This window comes from Hippocampus comes, unplaced genomic scaffold, assembly GCF_001891065.2.
Source record: "Hippocampus comes isolate QL1 unplaced genomic scaffold, H_comes_QL1_v1.1 scaffold22, whole genome shotgun sequence".
NCBI lineage: Eukaryota > Metazoa > Chordata > Actinopteri > Syngnathiformes > Syngnathidae > Hippocampus > Hippocampus comes.
Genome location: NW_017806175.1, coordinates 1050836 through 1076308, shown reverse-complemented (window position 1 = coordinate 1076308; position 25473 = coordinate 1050836). Strand labels below are relative to the sequence as shown.

Here is a 25473-nt window from a genome sequence, read left to right as displayed (position 1 = left end):
TTGGAGGACCTGTGGGCAGGTTTTTGTGGCACTTTACATCACTCCCCAATATAGAGCGTAACATCCCCTCCATTCTAGCCCCAACCTCCTTCAATGCACTGACAAGAGCTCTCCTCGCCTCTCACACCACGCAGCGACCCGTGGAAGAAACCGTTCATCATCTCACCGAGCCAGAGCCGAGCAAGCAGCCGCCATGGAGGCCATCAAGAAGAAGATGCAGATGCTGAAACTGGACAAGGAGAATGCCATCGACAGGGCGGAACAGGCAGAGACAGACAAGAAGGCGGCTGAGGACAAATGTAAACAGGTGGGTTTGTGAAGAGGACACGTTGACGCATTTAATGTCACTTAAAGACAGTATTGATATCAAAAAAATGTATTAAAACTAAATAAGGAAACAATTTGATATGATTAATGGTCAAAATATTTCCCTTGCAACAATGTGAACAGGCTGTTTTCCTTGCCCCTTGTTGCTATGGTCAACCAGGGAAAAGGAGAAGAATAAACAATGTCACTTTTGTATGATTTCAAAAGCACTGATGAGTTACAAACGAGGCGACTACTTTGGAACAAATGTTTATATTCTGCAATCGAAATATTCTTATCATCTCATTGCTGACGCAAAAGCACACAGCTCAGAGGAGATCTTCCGGAAGCACTTTTCTCATGTATTTACATTCCCCAGTGTTCATTTACTCTATTGAACGGCTTGGCATCGATCTATTTGCGAAGAGCAACAACTTACCGCGGCCAGGAAACACAAAGATAACACCTACAAGTTAGGTTTTTTTTCCTGTTCTATTTTTGCTTCATATAAAACATCCAATAGGAACACAGGACAAATGAGGATCGTCAGAGAGCATCCTATAAAGCCCACTTGACAGGTGGATCCAACACAGAACACACCTCATAAGCATGCAAGTCTTAAAGGGACACACACACACACACACACACACACACACACACACACACACACACTGTGCTGACTGGAAAGGGTGTCTGCTCGCCGATAACGGCACTAATTTTGCACACAGAAGTGGTGGTGGTGGGGGGGGGCAATGATTGTGTGCTATAGGGGGAACACTTATCAGAGCATAAGCATGTGAAGGGCTAAGGAGTCGACGGCGAACTATTTAAATGTACGCCAAGTATCTAGTTGTTGTATGCACGTTTTATTCCAAATGATGACAGTTTTGCTCAGGAGACGATGGCAAAGTCGAAACGGATGCGACTTACCTGACTATGAGGCAGCAGAGCCAGACAATGTCTGCTAGCCAATCAGCACATAAGCATACATAAATTGCATAAATTGGAATTAAAGACAATGAAAGAAAAAGTGTATTACATAAATGCTGTGCGTATATCATTCATATCATTTTCAATGGGCAGCAATTCTGTCTCAGAGGTGACACGCAGTACGTTCGCCTTTTTTTCATCTTTGGGCTTTGCAAGCCTTTCAATTGATATGAATGTGAGTGGAATGGTGGTTTGTCCATATGTAGCATGTGATTGGCTGGCGACCAGTCCGGGGTGTACCCGGCCTCTTGCCCAAAGTCAGCTGGAATAGGCTCCACTGATGAAGACAAGCAAGATTGAAAATGGATGAAGGAAAAATTGAGTCACTGCTCTGTAGCCAATATCAACATATCCGACTGAATTTCGTGTTTTCATCTACAGCTGGAAGAAGAGCTGCTTGACCTCCAAAAGAAGATGAAGCAGACAGAGGATGAATTGGATAAATTCTCCGAAGGCCTGAAGGATGCTCAGGAAAAACTGGAACTGTCTGAGAAGAAAGCTGCAGATGTAAGTCGGCACACGTATGTGCACGCACGCACTCTCAAAGTAGGGGTCACATACCTTTCACATCACTCAAGTCGACTCACTTTCCCTGCATGTTAATAACTTGCTGACTCCACGCTTGACTCACGGCAAAGCCCTGTTGAGCAGTGTGCAGCCTGCTACTCCACAGCCGGACTCTGGAAGTGAGAGCCAGCTGTGGCTTCACTTTGATCCACTGTGACCGCTTTGGTAGACACTCTGCGCATTCCTGTGCAGCCACTCCTGAAAGATGAGCGCTTGCTTCTACCAAGACACACACACACACACACACACACACACACACACACACACACACACACAAACCACGTCAAAAGTTCCCAGTTCAGTTATCCGCACTCTCCTTTATGTTCCTCCACCCTCTATCAAAGTCAATGGAAGTTGAAGCGGGCATATTTATACTATCCATCCATTTTCCGCTGCTCTTTTGGGTCAGAGCAGGAAAGTCCAGACTTTCCTGTCTCTGACAACAGCCTCCAACTCCACCTGGAGGACCCAGGTCCTTTATAGGGTCTGCCACTCAGCCACTTTCCCTTTCGACATGCCTTGAACACATCAATATTTTCACATGGCGGAAGGGATTAAGTATCCTTAGAAGTATATAGCTAGATATCCCTTGTGGGGTCTCCCAAGGAAAATCAGTCCAATGAGTTCAGTTTTCAGAGTTTGAAACTTCAAAAACATGAGCGGTCCGCATACTTGACTGGATCTACTTTTAGTTAGTATGCGTTTTTTATTCTTTCTATGAATTCTTTTCAAGCTTTTTCTCAAAGAACAATGGTGGTAAGAGACAAGGAAGGATATCCACTTTGGGCGTTACAATGAATTAATTGGACTCACATTCTAAGCAGTAAAGCGCAGTCTCATATGCTTTAAAGGCGCCGCGAGAGTGGCTGCCTTTACAGCAGCTCTTCTATTTTGTTTTTCTATTTCTTCCTTTCATAACTTTGCTGCTGTGAATTGGGGATTTCTCCATTGTGAGACTAATAAAGGTTTTCTTATCTTATCTTATCTTGTGCGACCAGGCACCAAATGGCCTGCGGCTCAGAACAAGTCTGTGGCCCATTAGTGGGCAAACCCTTGGTTGAATAAGTTCATCCCAATCAAAATGAAATCGTAAGTTGACTTATACAGGTATTACATACAAAGTAATCCTCAAAATATTGAATTACATCTTGATTGGCCGCAGCATGTTTTTTTTTGGGGGGGGGGGGGAGGGTTAATAAATCACATCATTTGCAGCTTTATAGAGCAAATGACAGAGGTGACAAATCCAAGCAAGCAAGTCTTTATTAGGGAGCCATCATACACAACATGGCCCGTCCGTCCCAGACTCGTATCACGGGTAGGCGGTCATTCATGTAAGACTACTGAGTAAACATTCTTGAGAAAGAAGCATAGTAGACGCTGTTGGAGGATATCCCAGGGAAATGCAGTGTAGCAGGACACACAAAGGAAAGGGAAGTGTGTCAGTGAGTCACGCCGGATTAAGCGCCAGCTCTGTTTAAATAAATGCAGAATAGTTTAAATAAATGCAGAATAGTTCTAAGAGCTCTTAGTGCCAGAGCGATCAAAAGCCATGTGCATGGTTTCAAATGTCCTGTCACTGAATCTTTCGGTCACTTATTTAGTCATGTCATACCCTATTTGGTACACAAACGGCCCACGGAGAGGGCAGGCTAATGAGTTAAATAGAAGAAATCTGCCTTGACAAAAATCAGAACGTTGTGTTTTGATTGGTGTGCATTTGATAATATTTTTTATTACCGTGGTTCCATTTTGCATTTCATCATACTGGCACAAGAAAACAGTTTTCAGTATGAATCTGTGCAGTTGCACACCACTGCAAACTGCAGCCACCATAATAAAAATACCATTTTATAAGTACCGGCAGCACGGTGGATCACTGGTTAGCACGTCGGCCTCAGCGTGCAGGGTTCAATTCCAGCTCCGGCCTTCCTGTGTGTAGTTCGCATGTTCTCCGCGTGCCCCAGCATGTGTTTTCTCCGTGTACTCCGGTTTCCTGCCACATTCCAAAAGCACGCATGGCAGGCAAATGGAACACTCTAAATTGTCCCAAGGTGTGATTGTGAGCGTGAATGGTTGATCATCTGTCTGCCCTGCGATTGGCTGGCAACCAGTTCAGGGTGTACCCCGCCTACTGCCCAATGACAGCTGTGATAGGCCCCAGTACGCCCTTGACCCTCGTGAGGGTAAGTGATTAGAAAATGGATGGATCAATAAATACCTCTCGGAGAGTGTCAAAGCAAGTGTTATCCACGAGGTGGGTGCATACCATTTGAGTATCATTGGAACCGTTTCCCCCTCTGACCATTTTCCCCTTTGAGCTTAAGGACTGTTAATCAGACGTGCTAACATCTCTCCGTTCTGCCTCCAGACGCCTTCACTTTGCATATTGGTTCAGCATTGGTGCAATTGTGCACTAGTTATCTTTGTGAAGACATAATTCGATTGTACAGGCACACCTACTGGCAAGTCAAGCAGCCGTGCTTCCCATCCCGGTATCAGTCGCAGAAAAGCTTGAGAAAAGACACGGCGGTACCGAATAGACACAGTTAAGCTAATGATAACAGCAGTGAAAACAAATACTTCTTCAGGGCACTGTGATGGGAGAAGACTTGAGGCGGGGGGTGGTGGGTGGGGGCGGGGGGGCACTACTCTGGAATGTCAAGAATGTAGCGAAGGCAAACAGAAGAGCCAGCACTCCTGTCTCCAATGAAATCTACGCTTCCAGCATTTCCGTTGCAAATCAGACGACGGTTCCTCTCATGCTACTGGCCTACTTGTCTGTTGAAGCATCCTTTTGATGTACACACTTGAACATCATTTGCCAAGTATCACACGCACAAAAAGAAACACAATCACAAGAGTGAAGAAAAAAAATTGGCACGATTAGCCTTAGTTAATCATCGACGCGCTCACTGAACTGAGGTCTCGCAATGAGCTCGTACGTGGAGTGACTTTAAATCAGTTGAGCGATGGCTGTAGTATTAGTGTGTGTTATCTTGCTATGATGTGCTTTTGCTTTATTATATGCAAATGTTTTTTTTTTTCCAAATGGTTTGTCACGGATACTTATTTTTTGTGGTCCAGAAGTACATATGGTGTTATGGTTAAATTAACCAATGAGGGCTTACAGTATATCACTCGCCCCGTTCATTTGCAATCTGGTTAACATCTGCTGCTCTGTGTCAGATTCTCCAAAAGTCTCCATAAAACCACAAAAAGTCTCTAGATTTGTTGAAAGTTGTTTTTTTGTGGGGGTGGGGATTGCCGGAGGGGTTGGAAAAGTCGCTAAATACAGTTCCAAAGTCACTAAAGCAACACTGAGTTGTCGCTTGCTGAACCATGGTCATCATAGTAATGCAGGTTAAATGAAGTTTTATTACAACACCTGGGAACTATGTGAAATTATATCGTAGTAGAAACTAAAAAACTGCGAGGCCAACAAGCTAACCACAAGGATGCAATGCTGCCTATGACACAATATGTCACCTTTAATAAAGTTGAGCAATAAAATGTCAGAGTCATAATCTTGCAAGCTATCACACTAAAACCGCTATCTTACATTTTATAAGTTGCTTAATACGGAATCAGTCCCATTGCTAGCATCCCATACACGCACTGGAAGCAGTGCAGTCAAGTGAAATGAATACACTGTTGGGAATAAATTACAGGAATACACTTTCATGGAACAAATATGAGAATATTTAACTTGATAGATTCATGTTCGGCAAAGAAGACCTTGCTGACTGTACTCTATTGTAATACATAATGTATATCCGGTTATTTCCTTTACAAGCTAGGTTGAAGTGATCCCATCAGTCACAGAAATCAACTTTTTTTACACATCCCCAGACGCGACCCTTAGGCCCCGCCTCCTGTGAGCTCACCATCCAATCACGGCTCTCCTCCGATGGCCTCCAATGTGACTCTCTCCTCCACTCACTCTGCTTTCATTTATCCCTCCAAGTGTCCGGACCAAAAACCCCAAAACGGCTACATTCCCGAGGACTACTTACCTTTTTTTTCCCTCCCGTCTCGACGCTTTTCAGCCTCTATTGAATCCTCCCCACCAAAAGAAACATTCCTACTTCCTGATTTTATCACTCATCGTTTTTGTTGAACGTCCCTGGTGTCGAGACTTTGGTTGGACCTCTTTTTTTTTTAATGCTCATTCAAAAATTCAAGTCAAGTGTTTTCCCTTGTTAAGTAGTCCTTAAAAAAACAAGACCCACACAAACAGGCGGTTTTTGGCCACCTTTTTTGGCATCCTTTCCTCTTCCGTCCACGTGTAGTGTAAAGTTAAGTGTTAAAATTGGTCAACAATGGCAGGTTTGAACTCTCTGGATGCTGTCAAGCGGAAGATCCAGTGTTTGCAGCAGCAGGCGGACGACGCCGAGGACCGGGCTCAGGTCCTGCAGAGGGAGCTGGACAGCGAACGAGAGCTTCGGGAGAAAGTGAGACAATCAAGTTCTTGTCCTGTTTCCCCGCGTTTATGTCGCAGTAAGGATGGTTATTTTTAGCTCTTGGGTTATAACACGTCGTAGCGTACCGTTCGGCTATCGGTATGGTTCCGTTATTCGGTATAGTAAAGGCCAAGAATATAACCGTGTCATTGATTGGTTGCCGGGTGTGATTGTGGCACATTGCAAGGCGTTGGTCCCTTTCTAGAGGGGGGAAAAAAAAAGTTTAGATTCTTGCGTGTCTTTACGCATGCGCAATGCAGCTTCGTGCTCAGGCCGCTCAAACCTCATTTTCCATCTCTTCTTTTATCATTTAACATTTTTAAAGAAAGCTTAATGCTTACATCATCACTTCAGTGAATTGCATACATGCTAAGTTATAGCAAATAAAACGAAACAAATTTTGCATTTTAAACAAACGTGAGGAGCAAGTTTTTTTTTTTCCAAGAGTCTTCTACAGTAGCTACAGAATTGCCACAGTTATCCATCGAATGGCTGAGTGATCAAAGGATTTCATGAGCCATTCACAGTTTCACTGTAAAAGTCTGTGTGTGCTTAGACTTGCATGACTTAATCTTATGTAGATATGTTACTGGCAGGGTCAACCAGTTAGACTCTTGGGCCCGCGGGACCGGCAAACGTGCCGTGCCGCAATGGCACCTGCCTGGCCTAGCATCCTCTGCCAGGGCTTTGTGACTCGAGCACGGCTGCCTCGGCAAGACCTGAGCTGGGCATTGGGCTCTGTCAAGAAACTGTCTTGCGTGACGGTCCTCTGCCGCAACTCCTTTGCCATCTAAGCAAGGTTATCATCCATTTTGGAGAGTATAATTAGCAGTTGAATAAATGTGTTGTTGATAGTCATGTTGTATCCCCACATGACTGACAGGGCTCCTAATGGGAAGATATACTTGTATGTGAGGCCGGTGTAGTGGTATTGGTGACATAGTATCTCAGCATTTTTACAAGAGTGGGAGTGCAGACCTAGAGTATCAGTACAGTATTTTTTAGGGCCCGATCGATTAATCAACCGACACTAGCACTTTAAAATATGCAAAATTTGGCCCTTTCTTTTGACAGATTGATTTTTTTTTTAATTCTTTTTTTATACACAGTAAGACATAATAACACTAGACAAAAACAATGACATTCAATGGCCAATTTTTGATGCTCTTTCTTCTCTGGTGGAAATCTAAACAAATACTCAAGGACAAAGTATCGTAAAACAGTCCAACATCCTGCCTGTAATTCATATATTTATTGTTATAAGCGTTAAGTAGATTTTTTTTCCATTGTTTTTTTTTTCTTTTTTAAATCGGCCAATTAATTGGTTATTAATGATATGACCAGTGAGAAGGGACCTTGTGGCTATAAAAATATAGGGGATGATTTGATGAAAAGGCCTGCCTGGCCTTACTTGCATTCAAGTAGTGCATTCCAATTTCTCTCATTATTTGACATGACTAATTAATCATCACAATATTAATGAAACATGAAATGCAGTTTGAAATGGTATTTTCAGGACAAAGATATTGTCCTCCTTTATGCTCATATAGTTGAATGGAGCATCCTGTTGTGTAGTGGAGTGCTCCGATCCCATATGTGAAGAATTAGGACAACCTGAAGTTATTATCTGGCACAAAAGCGCTTTCGGTGGTGCACAGGGAGATCAAAAGAGAAGCGTTGCTGAGTGTGTTCATGTCATGACTCATTGTTTCACAACGGGGACACAAGAGACAAAGGCGGCATTTCTGGCTAAAAATGAAATTTACTGGCTCTTTGTTATTTTTACTTTCTGCGGTTTCAGGCTTTTTGGAAGTGTTAATGTCCACTATTGCAGTGATGTCTGAAATTTGACCTGGTTGTGTTTCTCTCACTGTTAAACTGCTTGAAGATCTACTTGAAGTTCTATCTAAGCTGTTGGTTTTGTGACTTGAATCTGCATTTTGTTTACCATAAAGTACGCATGCTTGAGTAACCATGGCTGCCCTGCCCAGGATGTCGCCTGCCAAATCTGGCCTGCACTTCCTGTGTCACTATGGGCCCAGTCTCACAGGAAGACGAAGTATGTGCAATGCACTGTGGGTTTAGTATCCCTCAAAAAATGGCCATTCATTTAAAGCTCATTTCTTGCTCTCTGTCTCCGATGTTCCGTTGAAGAAAAAAAAAATGCAGCAACTGGAAAGATCCAGTTTTATTCCACACATTCATCTTCCCTTTTCAACACTTGGCAGCTATTCTTCCCACAATGCATCTTGACTGCCAGCCGTCAGGCTTGAGATTTGGTAGTGATAAACGCAGTTGTCATATTGAAGCGACTGGTGGCTTCTTCAAGTCGCCGGATGGTTCCGTTTAAGCGGGGTGATGTCATTTAGGGCAGCTTATTACATTTTGCGCAATTTGTCGTATTTCAATCTGTATAGTCATGTTTTTCTTTTCCCCCCCCAGCATTCATAAATGCAACTGATTATTTTTGGCAGTGGCATTTTAACCCTTTCACGCACCAGTAATGACAACCTGATAACCTGATAAGGTGTCCACTGTAGTAACCCCTGTCCCTGAAAGGGTTAATTTGCTCATACTTTGTTCAGACCAGACTGTTTTATTGTCAGGCTGCCATTTGTCTGTTGCCTGTCATGACACGATGCTAATAACATTACATTGAATACAAAGTTGAATACAGTCCACTCTGTGACTGTGGTCGACTTCCAGTCTGTTCAGATTTTGATTTTCCAGATTTTCAATCTGTTTCAATCGGAATGAATCGGTTTCAACTACTGACAAACGGGCAAGCGCTACTAGCTAGCCAATCGGCAACTTGTGGCTAGCACTAACTGCTAATGTAGCACTGCAGGCTACGGGTAAAAGGCTAATACACGACACCGATTACAGTAGATTCGACAGGAAGGGTAACAAAGAAAACAGGAAGTAGAACAGTAGCCAAAATAAAACCACCGACTTAAACAGAAACAACAATTCTGTTCTGTCAATGAAGAAAAGCCGACGATATTGTGATGCAGAGTTAATCCAGTGAAAATTCTACCTGGGTGTCAAGTTTAGAAACTTCAGGTTTCCACTGTACTACACATTTTGAAGATTTTGGAGTGTATAGAACTACATAGCGCTGAATACAATGGCTCCATAGCACTCTTGCTCACTTTTATAACAATTCCAGTTATTCTTGTGACCATCAATCATTTACGCCCAAGAATATGCAGAAGTGGGTTGAAGAATGCCGGTCTTTTCCATCGTAAGCATAACTTTCCTGACTGCTTGGCGTGTATAAATTGAAGTTGTCATCACGTCTGCTATGGCGGGCTTCTGCTCCTCTCACACTCGACATTCTGTGGAAAGAATGACTTCCTGGTTGCTGTGTTTTCTTTGGAATTTCTCCCAGGGACTAGCTCAACTTTCCAAATATAACGCATATCGTTTGCGTATCGTCAGCGGCAGGCCTTCTGGAGAACACTCCCACGTCGGTGGCTTTGTGGCAGCGAGATAATTATGTGATTATGCCGACCAAGACTGCGTGATTTAGTCGAAATGATCTGTGCAGTCTGTGCCAGCAAAAGCCGGAATTACTCTGAAGCTTGAAGATGTTTTTAGCTGACCGGATTGGTTGAGTGACCAAGACGAATGATACAGATGTATACGAAAAAATAATAACCAAACAACAAATGGCAATGTTGCTACTGCACAAATGAGTCTTCAACTAGTATCAAGAGTGGAATTTTTGAACAGTGACATCATATTTAATATTAACGTATCATGCGAAAGCAACCCTACTACATTTAATTGCATTAAAATGTGTTCATGCTTCATCGCAAACCTCACACTGACACAATTTAAACTTGTTTTTTGTTTGTTTTTTTTAATTCGGATGCCAATTTGCCCTTGGTGCAAATTTTCCAGAGTACCTCCAGAACTCAATGGGGCTACAAAACCCATTGCTAACTGCTCGCAATGTTCCACAGTCTAACTTGTCTACATCGTTTACAGAACCTGTATCCAAATCACCCCTCACGACGGGCAGTAGTATTTAGTAAGTGCCCAAAAGAGGCATGTAAAAGGTTTTATGACTGGCTTGTTTACTTGACCAGGGAACCGTTAAAAAGCCTGACCTCTATTTATGGATAGCCCACACAATATAAAGCTGTTTTCCTGTTTTTGGTCTGAAATCAACTGTAAAATCATCTCATAGATCAATTGTAGGAAACACCACTCCTACAAGTTACGAGTAAATTTAGGGGGGGCCCATAATGTGACCATTGCGTACAAGGAGCTTTCATTGATTTTGAGATTAAAAAACAAACAAACAAAACAAAATAATTCTTCTGGGATCAAACTTTTATCAACCTAAATCTATATTAACTGAAAACGTGATGTTTCAGTCGTTTCACCCCTTCCACACAAGTGATAAAATAATACTACTCTTATCAGCAAATGTGAAAGCAATAAAACGCAAAATTTTGATGACAAAGTTGCTACCGCCAACTGGAGCTTGATGATTGGCACACCTCACGTCACCTCCCTTTTTAACATTGTAAAGTCGCTAGTCTAAAAGTCTTTTAATGTGAATACGAGTCACAAATGAACATGAGTCTCGCATGAACACCCCACCCTGAACAAAGTTGTCTGTGAAATGCTGACATCGAGCACAAAACCGGATGGTATGAAAGCAACTCCCCGGTGCATTTGGTTTTCCAGGTTCGACTGCACTCACCCTTATTCGCGTATTGGGTAGGGAGCAGTTGTGTCAGGAATAACTTCCACTGAACCATAGCGACGTTGTGTCGCTCATTAGCCCACTTCCCTGGAATCGGCTCGAAATTAGATTCATGTCTGGCTCGTCCTTGATTTGTTCTTCGTAAAAGTCCCTTCAAAACTGTGTATCTGGACACTGTATCTTTTAAGGTCAATCCTGCAGGCTCTGGACCGTATCCAAATGACAGATTTGTGTATGGACAGCAGTGATTTCAAGACGCTTTAGTACATTCCTGCTTGGTCATTGGAAGTTATACACGAAGACGAGTAAGTGTCTCGTTGTTTGTTCACCACAGTTCCAGTTTCACGATGATTTAGTCTTTAAGGAGGGGTACTTCCCGATACTGGAAAGTACATAGTGGGTGCTATGGAAAAAATAAAAAATAAATAAGACCTGCTTGTAAAGGAAAGGAACGACTGTTGGGGAGCTGACTCATTTCATTATTGAATGCAGTTTTATACAATAGAAGAAATGACCAGAACTTTATTCGTCTTGCAATGAGTAGAGAACAGCAGCGCACGAGTAAGAGTAATAACCCTGTTAACAGTCCTACTTTGGCTTATAAGTGCCCCAAGTTACACATTTTTTGAGTTACGAGACGACGTTTGGTCAATTTATTTTTGCTTTGTGAGTTACGAGCGAGTTATAGAATGCTAGACTGATTTAGACGCAGATTTGAATGTGAACAAAAGCAGCCCAAAAATAAATAAATCAGCAGCGTTGTATGTGGCGAACAATATACGGGTTCACATTTCTGTGCATACCGCGCATGCAGTTTGGACTGAAATTAGCAATATTAACTCGACATGAATAAATATAGAAACGGTTGTCAGTTTCAGAGAAACCTGATCACTTTGCACCAATTTGAAACTTTGATCTGGTGGAGTCGATCACTTTGGCTTTGTGTTAGCGAAAGCTCAAGCACTAGCATGTTGCGTGACAACTGACACCGTTCTGGACTGTAGCGACCTTGCAATTATGTCTGTGTTTGAGAGGAGGTGGCGCTTGTTTGAATGAGTGTTTGTAGTGTGTATGTCTGGAAGTGCGCTCGTGCGTCTAGTCGAGTTGACCTAAAGCTCATGAAAAGCCTGTTTGTTTGTACTCCGACGGCGTTCGTCGTTGCGCACAATTCCGGAGGCAGGAGGTCATTTCTGTTATTTCAGGTTTCCACCCAAGTTCTGTTCTCTGGAGCCAGATGTGCTGTCGACAGACATCAGCCCGCTCAAAGTAGATTTGACAGTGTTGAGCCGATTCTGTGCTTTTCATTCACCCCATGGTGGGTTCGGTTTTCGTCTCTTATCAGCTGTGAACTGTTTTAACAAATGTCAGCTTTGATTCGCCAGACATTTCCTGCCTGATGTCAGTAGCCGCCGCCGGCAGCAGCGAAGCGGAGTTGGACCCTGGGAAATAGACAGAGAGAGAAATTGTGAGGTGGAAAGACTTTCCAGCCGACTAAAACAGCACAGGGACCAGATGGATACATTTGCGTTGCTTTCAAGAGGAAACCATGCCTTCATTTCCTGAAATATCCAACTGACCCAGTGACGGGTTGACACTACACTTACAGCACTCCTAAATTCCCGCGGTGCATATTAGCTCCCAAAGTGGCCCAGACTTCGGCTTTCATTTTCAAGAGTTTCTACCAAAGTAGCATCTAGTGGTTTTCGTCATATCCTTCCTTAAGTTACTGGACATAACAATTAGGATGCTTTTTCCTGGAGACCGCGTTTCTATTCCAGCTGCTTCTGTGTGTGCAGAATAGAGGTCAGCATTTTTGGCGGGGTTGAGTCAACGATGATTAGCAATATCCGAAATCCCAACGTTGGGTGAAAATCAAACACTTTTTTTTTCCCCAGCTTATTTCGAGACAGCATTTCTTTCCTCAAAAGTTGAAGGGTTCATCCATCCATTTTCTAATTCGCTTTATCCTCACAAGGGTTGCTGGATCCCATCCCAGCCGTCTTCGGGCTGTTGGCGGCGGACACCCTGACCTGGTTGCCAGCTAATCGCAGGGCACAAATAGATGAACAACCATTCGCGCTCACATTCACACCTAGGGACAATTCAGAGTGTTCCATTAAGCTGCCACGCATGTTTTTGGAATGTGGGAGGAAACCGGAGTACCCGAAAGATACCCGCACCGGCACCGGGAGAACATGCAAACTCCACACAGGAAGGCCGGAGCCGGAATCAAACCCTGCACTTCTACACTGTGAAGCCGCCGATGTGCAAACCAGTGACCCACCATGCCGCACTTGAAGGGTTCAACCATTTTCTAACCATTGAACCTTTTCATTGTCAATGGCCTGGCACGTTTGGTCTGAATTGATCTTATACCAGCTGCTCGAAGGTCTGCTGTGTGAAGATTGGTGAAACAACTTCACTGCTCAATTCATGCAGTGACACTCTTGATCGTCGTTTCATCCACTTTCCCAGTCATGTACAGAGTATCCGTGTTTTACGATGATACCAATTTATGCGGTTATGAATCGAATAACTCATACTAGTACTTGCTGTTATTGTGTTTTATATTTAGGTCCTATAAGTTTTTCATACAAATATTGACTATAATATTTACTTTCCTCCTGCACTAGAGTAGGTAAGTGACAGACTATGGCGTATTGTGATATATTTACGAATTCAGATTACATACATTCAGAACTACGTCATAAACCCCAGTACATGAAGAAATCCAGACATCTGGTGGTTACACCGCGGGGGTCCACCACAATATGTTTTGAGGGCTTCTTTCAATTTTCTTTTTTTCTTCCCTGCTTTCAATTTTGCTCCATCTCTAAAGCAATGACTTGGCCACCGCTGATCCAAGCGAAAAGCACCCTGGCTCGCTCTAGATCTGACTTCTGGACAGCATGATGAGCTTAATGAGTCACTGACCTACTAACTTCTGTCCTGCAACCGAACACAGAATCGTGTTTGTCTAAGAAACTGCCAGCTGCTCTCTTTCCAGAGTCTAAAGTTCATTTTTTAGTGCTTGAGCTTTCGCGAAGCGCTCATTTCTATGTGGGTGTCAAATTGAGCAGAATGTTTTGGAGTTGTCCCATAGTGGAGGTCTTTTTCTAATCGCAGGGGATAGGGGCCCAGCCCTGCCATATAAATGCCACATGATGGTGGCAAAAGTGAGATTATTCACCGCATACAGAGGTTCATCAATAGTATTGATTATCTTGCATACCAGCCGAAATAACACATAAGGACAAACTGACGTGACAATTCACAATTTCACACATGGGCAAACAAATATGCACATTAGCACTGTACACAAATGCTTGAAGTAATTGAACTCAGCTTTTGGCTTTTACACACAATGATAAATGTTCTGGAATAAAGGCAAATTACCAAAGATGATGGACTAGTCGTAGAAATAGAGAAACATACTTTTGCGTTGAGCACTAGACAAGTTACAGTGGTACCTCTTTTGATGCTTTAGAAAACATTTATGTCTGAATTTTGGGGGGAATTGGAACAGATTAGGGCATTTACATGGAAAACGCATCTCTACTTACAACATTTTCTAGTTAAGACATTTCTTCCAGAACCAATTAATTTCGTAAGTAGAGGTACCACTGTATACTGTATTCAAGAAGTGCCAACAACACAAAACATGTTTTAACGCAAAAAAAATACAACAAAAAACTCACTATCAGTTGTATAAACCTACACCACCAAGCACAAAAACTGCGAATATATAATTTCAGCAAATAACAGAGGATATATGGACGCATACTAAGGCAATGAATTTGTACGCTTTCAAATGATCTCTCTGTCTAAGATAAGAAAAGTGAAGATGCAGGTCCTTTTTTTTTCTGTTTGCTGGTCTTTATCAAGCAGTGGAGTTTTCTCAACCTTTCCTGTTTGTGCCATTTCCACCTCTTCCTGTTTAATTGAGGAGGGGAGGGGGTGCACCCATCTTGGATGAGTTAAAGTTGAATGAACGAATGAATGACTAAATGTATCTCCCCCATTTCCTGTGCTCTTTCAGGCGGAGGGTGATGTCGCGGCTCTGAACCGTCGCATCCAGCTGGTGGAGGAGGAGTTGGACCGGGCCCAGGAGAGGCTGGCCACAGCGCTCCAGAAACTGGAGGAGGCTGAGAAGGCTGCAGATGAGAGCGAGAGGTTAGCTGGTTACTCTCTAATGACACATGCCGTTTGGATGCGGCGGCATTGATGTTCCCTTCGCGTTTCCTATTACCCCATGTGCAAGTACATTGATACTGTGATGCGATACTTCCTCTTGCAATGCAAATATTACCATTGCTAGTAATGCAATCGTATAGGTAGTGCATTTGCATAAAATCACAAGCATGCAGTATCTGCGCCCGATGAACGATTGACAGTTGTGCATGTTTGCTTCTATTATATGTTGAAATGTATATAACTATTTCAGATTTAATTCTTTATTAACCCTTTCAGGTTGCAGGGTGCATGAAAGGGCAAACTGGACATTTGATTTAAATAAACTCGAACTACTAAATGGATCGATGTATGTATATATACTGTACATAGAAATAGTAAAGATACAATTATGGATGCTAAAACCATAACTAGAAGGCTAAACCTCAAAGCGGGTCAATGAGCTAACCAGTTACTGCGAGCAGCTAAGTCATTATGAATTTGGTTTACAATGTGAACATTAAAATAATTTTCACATCAGAAGTGAATTGTTTTGAAATATTTAACTCGTCTTATCTTTCGTAGTCTTATCTGGTTGTCTGGGATGGACAGAATAACACAGATTTCACTTCAGTTTGCTTGCGCGCGTTAGCCTAACGACAAAAAGAGGCTCGCGATTAACTGTCTTCGCCAAAATGGAACTACAAGATACTCAAACGTAGTTTGCTCTTTTTGTTTATTTTTATGCCTTTTGCTTAGCATAAAGGCTGTGGGATTAATTCAATCTTGTAAGTACGTATTACTACACCCCATAAAGTCTTTGGGAAGCAAACACCGTCATTTCAGTTTCATCTAATATCTCATGAAGAATCTGTTGAAAACGTTTTTCAACCGCCTTCATGTTTTACCAACTGTTCCCTGTGCCCCTTTAGAGGAATGAAGGTGATCGAAACCCGAGCGATGAAGGACGAGGAGAAGATGGAGATTCAGGAGATGCAGCTGAAGGAGGCAAAGCACATCGCCGAGGAGGCCGACCGCAAATATGAAGAGGTCAGAATATTGTCTCTTGAGTATTCAAAGAACGAGATTTGAAGAGGCTTAAGATCCCTGTTATTGTTTCTCCAGGTGGCTCGCAAGCTGGTGATCCTGGAATTAGATCTGGAGCGAGCCGAGGAGAGGGCCGAGCTCTCAGAATGGTAAAAAAAAAATGAATAAATGAAAATGATGAGGTGCGGTTAAGGACAATATTTCAGTTTCTTTGTATACTACCCCGATAGAGCTGAAATGTAACAATCAAGATGTGATTGAAGTGAAGACTATGTTCTGTGCAATTTAGGAAGTACACTCATTTTATGGAGAGCAACTCTCAGGACTAAAAAGTATTTGAGCAAAGTAACGAAATTGTTAGTTTTTTTAAAATATTTATCTTTCGACGAAAATAATTTGTAGTCAGTGGCACTAAGTCGATGTGAATGTTTCCACAGTAAAGCCAGCGACCTGGAGGAGGAGCTGAAAAATGTGACCAACAACCTGAAGTCCTTAGAAGCCCAATCGGAGAAGGTGAGGAAGTCAGATGAGAGTTCAAATGTGTTCCTTTTTTGGTTTCTATGTCTGTGAGACAAAATTATATCATCACCAACAGTCACAGTGGAAAGATGACTAACTGCCGTGTTGGGTAATAATCTCGTGTGTGTGTGTGTGTGTGTGCGTGTGCGTGTGCGTGTGCGTGCGTGCGTGCGTGCGTGCGTGTGTGTGTGTGTTGTGTTTGTCAATAGTACTCAGAAAAGGAGGACAAGTACGAGGAGGAGATCAAAATTCTCACTGACAAACTGAAGGAGGTGCGTTTGTTGTTCTATTCATTCCTATTAAAAATTTATATATTTTCACGGGTGAAATAAGTGACAGATTTTATGATTTAATTTTTTTTTTTAAATCACTCTTGAACCCTTTCATGCACCCTGTAACCTGATAACATGATAAGCTGTCCACTGTAGTAGCCGCTGTCCCCGAAAGGGTTAATTTAGCGTCTTCAAGCACTTTTAGCATCTGTTTTCCAACTTTTCCATCATCTGACAGTAAATTTTATTAGTCTCCACATGTGTCGTGATAATAGATCTTGATCCACGGTCCAGTCCAGAAATGCTATCTCTGTCTTCCATTTTGAAGACGTTGCCGTTTGATAGCACGGTACATATGCAGTGTCATAAATTATTTGAGGACATCCTGTTGTTTGCATTCTGCTCTTCCGTGACCTTTGCCTTCCAATTTCATTTCTCGGGCGAACAACCCTAACATGACACTCTTCAAATCAAAAACCTGGGGACCAGAAGCGTCTCATTCACTGTGTTTTGTAATCGCCCCTTATTGTCTGTGTTTCCTTCAGGCTGAAACTCGTGCAGAGTTTGCAGAGAGGACAGTGGCCAAACTGGAAAAGTCTATTGATGACCTGGAAGGTACGAGTTTAGCTTTGTCGCACTGTGTACAAAAATGTCGACAACACAAAGGAAAATAACATTTGCACCTTGTTGCATTGAGTACAGAGCGAGTTTAAAGTTATTAACTATCGTGTGACTTACTGGAGATCTCCGAGATGGTGTCCCGTTTCACGATCACTATCCGAAAACTGAAAATAACACGGCCTCCATCAAAATATTGCCAATGGGGAAAATGGCCGTCACGAGGAGGGAAGAAACAGAACGTGTTGAAATGTTGACTGTTAATAGTCATGATGCCAATAATAACTCTTTCAAGACATTATTAGTGAGCACCGGCCTCCGACAAAATATTGCCAATGGGGAAAATGGCCATCACGAGGAGGGAAGAAACAGAACGTGTTGAAATGTTGACTGTTAATAGTCATTGTGCCAATAATAACTCTTTCAAGACATTAGTGAGCGTAGATTACGGTACGCGCTTCCAGCCATGTTGCTAGGCAGAATTCATGGTCCACCACCAATTTTGTCCCATGATCCAATGAAAAGAAAAATGCAGGTCACACCTACTTTGAGGTTTTTGCCGTCCCACCTATCAGAGAGCTGTCGCCGTCAGTCATTTTTCCTCAGTTGAGTGGGTGTGGAGCGACCACCGAGTGGGTGATCGGGAATGATAAATATTGAATCTCATATCTTGACTTATATTAGATTACCGGTAGTTTTATTGTGTGCTTATTGTGTCAAGATGATAAATATTGAATCTCATATCTTGACTTATATTGGATTAGTTTTATTGTGTGCTTATCGTGTCAATCTTTTCCAAATGTCCATCGAGTATTTTTGCTGAGAAAATGGCAAGCATTCAGTCATTCCATCCTTCATGTTTTTCTTGCTGACCTCTTTTTTTTTTCCCCTCCCTCTGTCTTCTCCTTCCTCCTCCTGCCTGCCTGCCTGCCTGCATCTCGCTCTGCTTTTTTCCGGCTCTGCTCTCCTCGACACCCGCCTGTACTTGCCGCCCATCCAGATGAGCTCTACGCTCAGAAGCTGAAGTACAAAGCCATTAGTGAGGAGCTGGACCATGCCCTCAATGACATGACGTCTCTGTAGAAGCGCTTGGCTCTTTCTCGTGCCCAAATTCCTCTTTTCAACGTGCCTTCTGTCCATCTTCCCAACTCCTAATTAAAAGCTTCATTTTCCTACGTAGCCGCTCGTGTCTTCTCCATCATTCATGCTTGCGTGTTCGTGTACAACGCCACCCAGCGGCATCATTTACGCTGTTTCGCATTCTTGTGCAAGTGCCTCTGTGCCTCAGGTGAGACTTTGTGTGACTGCAGTTCCTTTTCTCCTTTGACCTGATTTTGTTGTTTTGATCAACACTGTACCGGTCACAACATTACACCTGCACAGGCTCACAACGTTTAATTCAAGAGATTCCTTAAAATAAATCAAGAAATAAAAATAAGATGCAGTTGTGATAAAGCCTAGTTTGTATCCACCCTGTCAAAGATCAATTCTTTGAACAGTATAATTAATAATTCATGTGGTTGTGGTTTTATTAGGTACTCGGGAGGCATATAAACCATGACGAACTTTTTTTTTCGGAAAGCATTAGTGTGCAAGTAATTAAACTTGAGTCGGTGAGTCCGGAGTACACAATTGTGGTTTTGGCGGTGGCTCCGATTTGAGGTTTTACGAATGAAGCTTCAAATTTTCATGTGTCACCTTGCGCGAAGACAAGAGATAACTTTTTTTTTTTGTTCGTTGAGAAATCCTTACTTTTTAGAACGTATAACATCTTTCAAAACGTTATTTCCAGTCACAAACATGGAAACTAAAGCGGAAAGGTTAGTGAAACTAATTTGACCCACTTTTTAAAAAATAATTTTACCTCATTTAGTGACACGTTAAGAGTCTACGTAACCAGTATCAGAACCGACTCGTCAGTATGATGCAGTGCTGCTCTATAGCACTCTACAACCACAATAATGCACATAATGTTGAATTTGATACCTCAAAGTGAGCGTTGTTGCTTGTTTCAATACCCCCCCCCCACCCCTACCCCAAAAAAAAGCTTCACTTTTGTGATCTGGAGTGTAATTACAACAATCACATTTCACAGCAGACAGCAAATGTTCTCTTGCGGTCTAAGTTTTGTACAGAACAACAAAAACATGTGGAACAAAAGGACTGCTAAAAGAACTACTGACTCAACTTGGTTCTTAAATTATCTGTTTAAGTGAAAAAAAAAAAAACTTCGCTCTTTAATTAATGTATTCATGCTGATACTGCAAAAAAAACAAACATTTGTTCTCTCTCTCTCTCTCTTTGTACCCCAAACACGGTAGCTTTACTCAGCCTTTTATACCATCAAAAAAGTTCTTACAGTAGGTTTGCTCACATTGTGAACCGAGTAACAAAAAAAAAACATGCAAAATTAGCCAACCAATGAGAACAACTGAAAAAAATGCTTCTGAACCATCCAGTATTTTTTAATTCTATTTATTGATTGATTTGGATTTGGCAGACGTTTTTAATGTCAGGGTCTAATGATTTCAAATCAGTTTACAATGTGTTGAAAAGTCTCATAACTTCGACCTGTTCAAAGCCATTGCAAAGGGGTTGGATAATGATTTATTCCACATAAAGACTAAATTGCGTGACTCTGTTGAGTAACTGAATGCCCTATAATGATTATTTGAGGAACCATGGTGTGTAAAGGCCGCATGTTTCATACAGCTCTTTCTATTTGATCCCGTTTACTGGTTCGGGGAAACCAAATGTTGTGGCTTGGTTGGTCAAATGATTATTTGTGCATATTTTGCCATCCCCCCAGTAAAGGCATCTGCTGTTGGTTGCATGATAAGCACATCATTGTGGTTGGGACTGTCTGCATGTTGCACCACTTACCCCAAAATGGTGTCTTGGGGGCAAGACTTTGTCGCGACAAAAGCCACATTGCGGAATTAATAATCACACTTGTATGCTTAGTTGCATTTCACAATAGCGGAGGGTTCACCGTGTCTATTTTTCTTTGTCTTTGCAGAAAAATTGTCACATGCCAAAGAGGAAAATCTGGACATGCATCAAGTCCTGGACCAGACCTTGCAGGAACTAAACAGCTTATAAACGCGTGCGCGCGCACACACACACACACACACACACACACACACACACACACACACACACACACACACACACACACACGGATGAGATGTAACATTCCATAAATGTTCAACTCCATTCCACAGCATTCCTTGAGTAAGAGGGGATTAACTTGATGTCGCTTGATGTTCTTTTCATCATCATTATTATTATATACAGGTATATTTTTTTTATATAAGATGCAGTTTTGGAAGTTAAACACACAGTTCTTCTGAAACTGCACAAATTGCCTCCCAGCAATTAATTTTGACCACTTTAAATAGAAACTTTTCAGTTTTGCATTGCCCCCACCCCACTTCCCCTCCATCCAGCCACACCTCCCAGTTGAGGAAGAAGCACAAATGGAAGTTTACTTGTTTTTTTTTCTGCTCTCAATGGCATCATGAATATGCAGCGACACCCAGTGGTGAAATGCAGCTAGTGAACACAAGCGGCAACCTTGTGTCAGTCCAGTCCAACACAGCACCCAATTGTGTTTCAGAATGGGCATTTTTTTTCCATTAAGGTCTGGTACAATACAGTTAATTTAAACGTATTACGTATATTGCCTATGAGTTAATTTTCCATCATTTAAAAAATTTGACTTGTTTAAAATTGCAATAATGTAGCCAATATTTAGATTTTATATGCAAGTGTAACCCCTAAACCACTGGAAGCATTGTCAAATAAGATCAGCCACGGATCCTTACTGTATATATAATGTTAGGTGCAGTACAGCCTCTTTTTTTGTGTGTTATTTTTATCACTTCTTAATGCCGGGGGAAACTTTCAAAACCAAAGAAAACTCACACCATGCACAATAAATTGTCAACACCATATTTTTTTTTAAATGTCATCTCATGCCAGCGCCATTTAAAATAGCCTCCAATTGTGATTACATACATATTTGAAGTACTTCATAAATCCGATCCATGTCACCTAATAAATGTTATACAAAATGTTGACTGATTTGACTGTTGGGGGGGTGCATTCCAATGATGTGTGATGGTTTTACAACAAAAACATTTCATTTGAGGTATTTTGCCATGAGTATATGAGTGTTTGTCGACATTTTTAGGAAACTGACTGTAAATCATCAGTGACGGTGTAAATGGACGTACAGCGCACTGCAGATGACAAGTCTAGTGTTGATTTTTTTTTTTCAAGCACATGTATTAAATCACGCCATGATTTAATAAGCAGGTATCGTGGGCTGAAGTTGTCAGACCAGTGCATCTGTCGCCGTTGACACACTCGAGTTCATCCGTGATCCTGCCAGTCAGGGTGTGTGCTGCCACATTTCCTCTCAATGATATTTCCTCCTGAAGGCGCATCCTGGATGGCCAAGAGACATTGTCTAAAACACAGATGTCAAACTCAAGGCCCGGGGGCCAGATGTGGCCCGCCACATCATTTTAAGTGGCCCGCGAAAGCAAATCAAAGATGACAACTTCCATGATGCTTGCTAAAATCTCTATCAAAATTTAAAATGTTCATATGCGATATATTAGTGACATATTGTCAGCATTTTCTTGTTACCAAACCTCTCATAACAGTGACTTAAACAATAGTTGAATAAAACGTTATTCTTGGCTTCTTTATATAGTTTCAGTCATAACAGCCCTGCAAAGGAAACATGAACTACAATGTGGCCCGCGACAGGAAGTAGAAACTAACCAGACATTTAACAAATCTCACCCGTAGTTAGTTTGCATTTCCCTCCACGGGGCCTGCAGAGGATTGTTGAGCAGCCAGCACAGGGCACCACTGTCTGAGCATGGCTGTAGATGGTAGTGATCTTGTAGCAGCCTGGTATTTAAAGGAGACATATGAAAAATGGACTTTTTATTGTTCATATACAAAGAGCGTGGTTTCTAGAGTACCTGCCCACCCGTCAAATGTGAAATCAAAGAATGACATTTTTAGTTCTCAACCTGTCTGAAGTGATCCAGCCTTACCCATGCATTTGACGTCCATGAAGTAGCTATTCGGCGACTGCACCAGACGCTTCTTCTTGTGCCTCCTCTTCTCCTCAGCAAAGGAGGGGTACATCAGGTCCTGAACTCTTTGTTTCTGAAACACACATTGAATACACGAATGTAAATTATTCATCTTCTCTTCTTACGCTCTTCTGTGACCTCCCCTCACGTGTCGCAAAAAAAGTAACTTTTTTGGTGGTGGTAATCTGTAACCTATTCTTGAAGGGAACGTTTTGACAAGCCATGGGTCACACTAGGCTTCCCTAAAATCTTGTGAGTTACATTTCAGTGAGCTTTTGAATGAGTAATTCTACTTGCCTTTTTCTATACTTTTTGAGAAAGCAATACAGTACCTATAAAATGCCTCGAAGTGACAGTATGATTCCTCAAACAGCTTCCTATTGCCACTCAATTAGGTGTCTGTCGAGCATCTTCAAATGCTGGTCTTATTTAATTGTATTTTACGTAATCTTATATCGAGCATCTTCAAATGCTGGTCTTATTTAATTGTACTTTACGTAATCTTATACAGTAACGCTTGGATGTAGGTTACTTAATTAAATGTTACTTTTTGGGATAAGATCATCTCCCTTTGCTATCATGTCAGTTGGTCAATCGGAATCAAACCAGGAATGTGCCTTGGAACACCTTATTTTATAATCAACACGCAAAACAGAAGACTTATGCGATGATTTATCACTTATTCAGTAGACATAAGACTTGTTTCTTATCAAGCACACAAAATGAAGTTCGACTTGTATTGAAGGCAGTACACGGGCAAGCCCGGACAAGTCCAAGTATCATTGTCGACCACTTAACTGATACAGTATTTTCAAATATTTAATATAAATCAATTTTTAAAATTCTTTCTCGATCATATTTTGTATTCATTTTTTATTTCTGGAGAAAAATGCGATTTTTTTTTCTCCTCCATATTTATTTTTGCTCGTCAGTAAATAATAAAATATAATAAAGCAAGAAGAAGAATATCTTACTTACAGCCATTTTGCTCAAATGACACGATTTCTTCTCTTCTTCCAAGAAAAAGAGAAATTTACATTTAAAAAATGGCAATTTTCAACTGTGCCTCCTTGGACAGAGTTTGCTGTTGGTTCAATTAAGAATTCTGTTTTGTGTACCGGAGCTGGTGGAGCAGGCGGAGTTTGCTCTTGCCATCGAGGAGACGCAGCCGGTCTAACTGGTCCATGAACATCATATTTGCCACAGTGCTTGCGTTGTTTATTACACGAGACATAAAATATCAAGTTAAAAACTGCAGTGATTTCAATCTAATGAAATCTGATAAAAATGTGCTGGGTAATTAGTAGATGAGGTTAAAAAGATAAATAAAAATGGAGAAAATTGCAAATTTCTCCTTTGTGAGACAAATAAAGGTTTTCCTATCTTATCTTAAAATAAAGTAAAAGTGATTATGGTCAATAACACATGACAAATATTTTGCATCTCTCTCTCTCTCTCTCTCTCTCTCTCTTTTTCTCGCTCTCTCTCTCTCTCTCTCTCTCTCTCTCTCTCTCTCTGTCTCTCTTTCTTAGGCTCCATCATGCCCCACGATCCTTGTGAGGATAGGTGAATCAGAAAATGGATGGATGGATGGATGGATGGATACTTCACACCATTGTTCAAGTAAAAAGCCTAGTTTGACAAATTAAGTATTAGAAAATGCAGACATTCCTTTCAAAAGTAGGGAGTAAGAGTAAAAAAATAAATCCTCCAAAAAATAAATACTCAAGTCAAGTACAGTTACTTGAAAAATGAGCTGAAGTGCGGAATTGAAGTAGTTGACCAAGGAGAAGACCGTACAGCATACCTGTTATATAAGTAAAACATAAAGGAAAAGTAAAAACTAGCTAGCAGCCCGTTGGTCCAGTGGTTAGCACGTCAACCTCACAGTACAGAGCTCGTGGGTTCGATCCCGGCTCCGGCCTTCCTCCATGTAGTTTGCATGTTCTCTCAGGCCTGCGTGGGTTTTCTCCGGGTACTCCGGTTTCCTCCCACATTCCAAAGACATGCATGGCAGGCTGATCAAACACTCCAGATTGCCCCTAGGTGTGAGTGTGAGCGCGGATGGTTGTTCATCTCTGTGTACCCTGCGATTGGCTGGCAACCAGTTCAGGGTGTCCCCGCCTACTGCCCGAAGACGGCTGGGATAGGCTCCACCACCCCCCTGCGAACCTTGTGAGCATAAAGCGGCTCAGAAAATGGATGTATGCTAAAAGAAAAAAACTCAAACTAATAACAGATACCTGAAAAATCGAGTGAAAGACAGCAACACTGTTTTTGTACTTTGTTACTTCCCATTACCAGGAAACAAATTAGGAACATATTTTGTCAAAAATAGTATATAGTTTAAAATGTTAGGAGTAAAGGAAGAAATTTGTCATAAAAATAAATAGTCTCGTAAATACAAGTAGCACAGTAAGTAAGTATTATAGTATAAATAAAAAGTAAGTATGTATCCGGTTACTTCCCAGCACTGGGGATAACCTAATCGTATTTTGAAAAAAAGTAAAGAATAAAAAGTACATGTATCTGTACGATAACTAAGTATAAATAAAATTGTGTTGTATTTTACTGTATTGTATTGTACTGATCATCGTTACTTCCTGCCACCGACTTTGGGGGTAGGCTTTGACATAAAAACCAACACACCCAACCCGGATTTCCGGAGCCACGACGGCACCGAT

General features: G+C 41.7%; 2 protein-coding genes across 6 annotated transcripts; one reads left to right on the top strand and one right to left on the bottom strand.

Annotated features, from left to right (window-relative positions):
- tpm4a (tropomyosin 4a) lies at positions 1-21752 on the top strand. Of its 4 annotated transcripts, none has more exons than XM_019896657.1 (10): positions 1-19; positions 135-307; positions 1678-1803; positions 15086-15219; positions 16149-16266; positions 16342-16412; positions 16701-16776; positions 16992-17054; positions 17600-17669; positions 20692-21752. In XM_019896657.1, exons 2-10 carry the CDS (start codon positions 194-196, stop codon positions 20772-20774), a joined length of 855 nt encoding a protein of 284 aa, XP_019752216.1. In that variant the 5' UTR covers positions 1-19; positions 135-193; the 3' UTR covers positions 20775-21752. The 4 variants fall into 4 exon arrangements, with proteins under 4 accessions (XP_019752216.1, XP_019752217.1, XP_019752220.1 ...); XM_019896658.1 differs by lacking the exon at positions 20692-21752 and adding an exon at positions 18673-18960; XM_019896661.1 differs by lacking the exons at positions 1-19; positions 135-307; positions 1678-1803; positions 20692-21752 and adding exons at positions 5794-6317; positions 18673-18851.
- LOC109532058 (40S ribosomal protein S27-like) lies at positions 21640-24658 on the bottom strand. 2 transcript variants are annotated; one of them, XM_019896664.1, is made up of 4 exons: positions 24634-24658; positions 22748-22862; positions 22488-22598; positions 21640-22124 (listed from the first exon to the last, which is right to left on the bottom strand). In XM_019896664.1, the coding sequence occupies exons 2-4, from the start codon at positions 22839-22841 to the stop codon at positions 22096-22098; spliced, it is 234 nt and encodes a 77-aa protein (XP_019752223.1). In that variant the 5' UTR covers positions 22842-22862; positions 24634-24658; the 3' UTR covers positions 21640-22095. The 2 variants fall into 2 exon arrangements, with proteins under 2 accessions (XP_019752223.1, XP_019752222.1); XM_019896663.1 differs by lacking the exon at positions 24634-24658 and adding an exon at positions 23768-23930.
- Between the last annotated feature and the right edge of the window lie 815 nt (positions 24659-25473).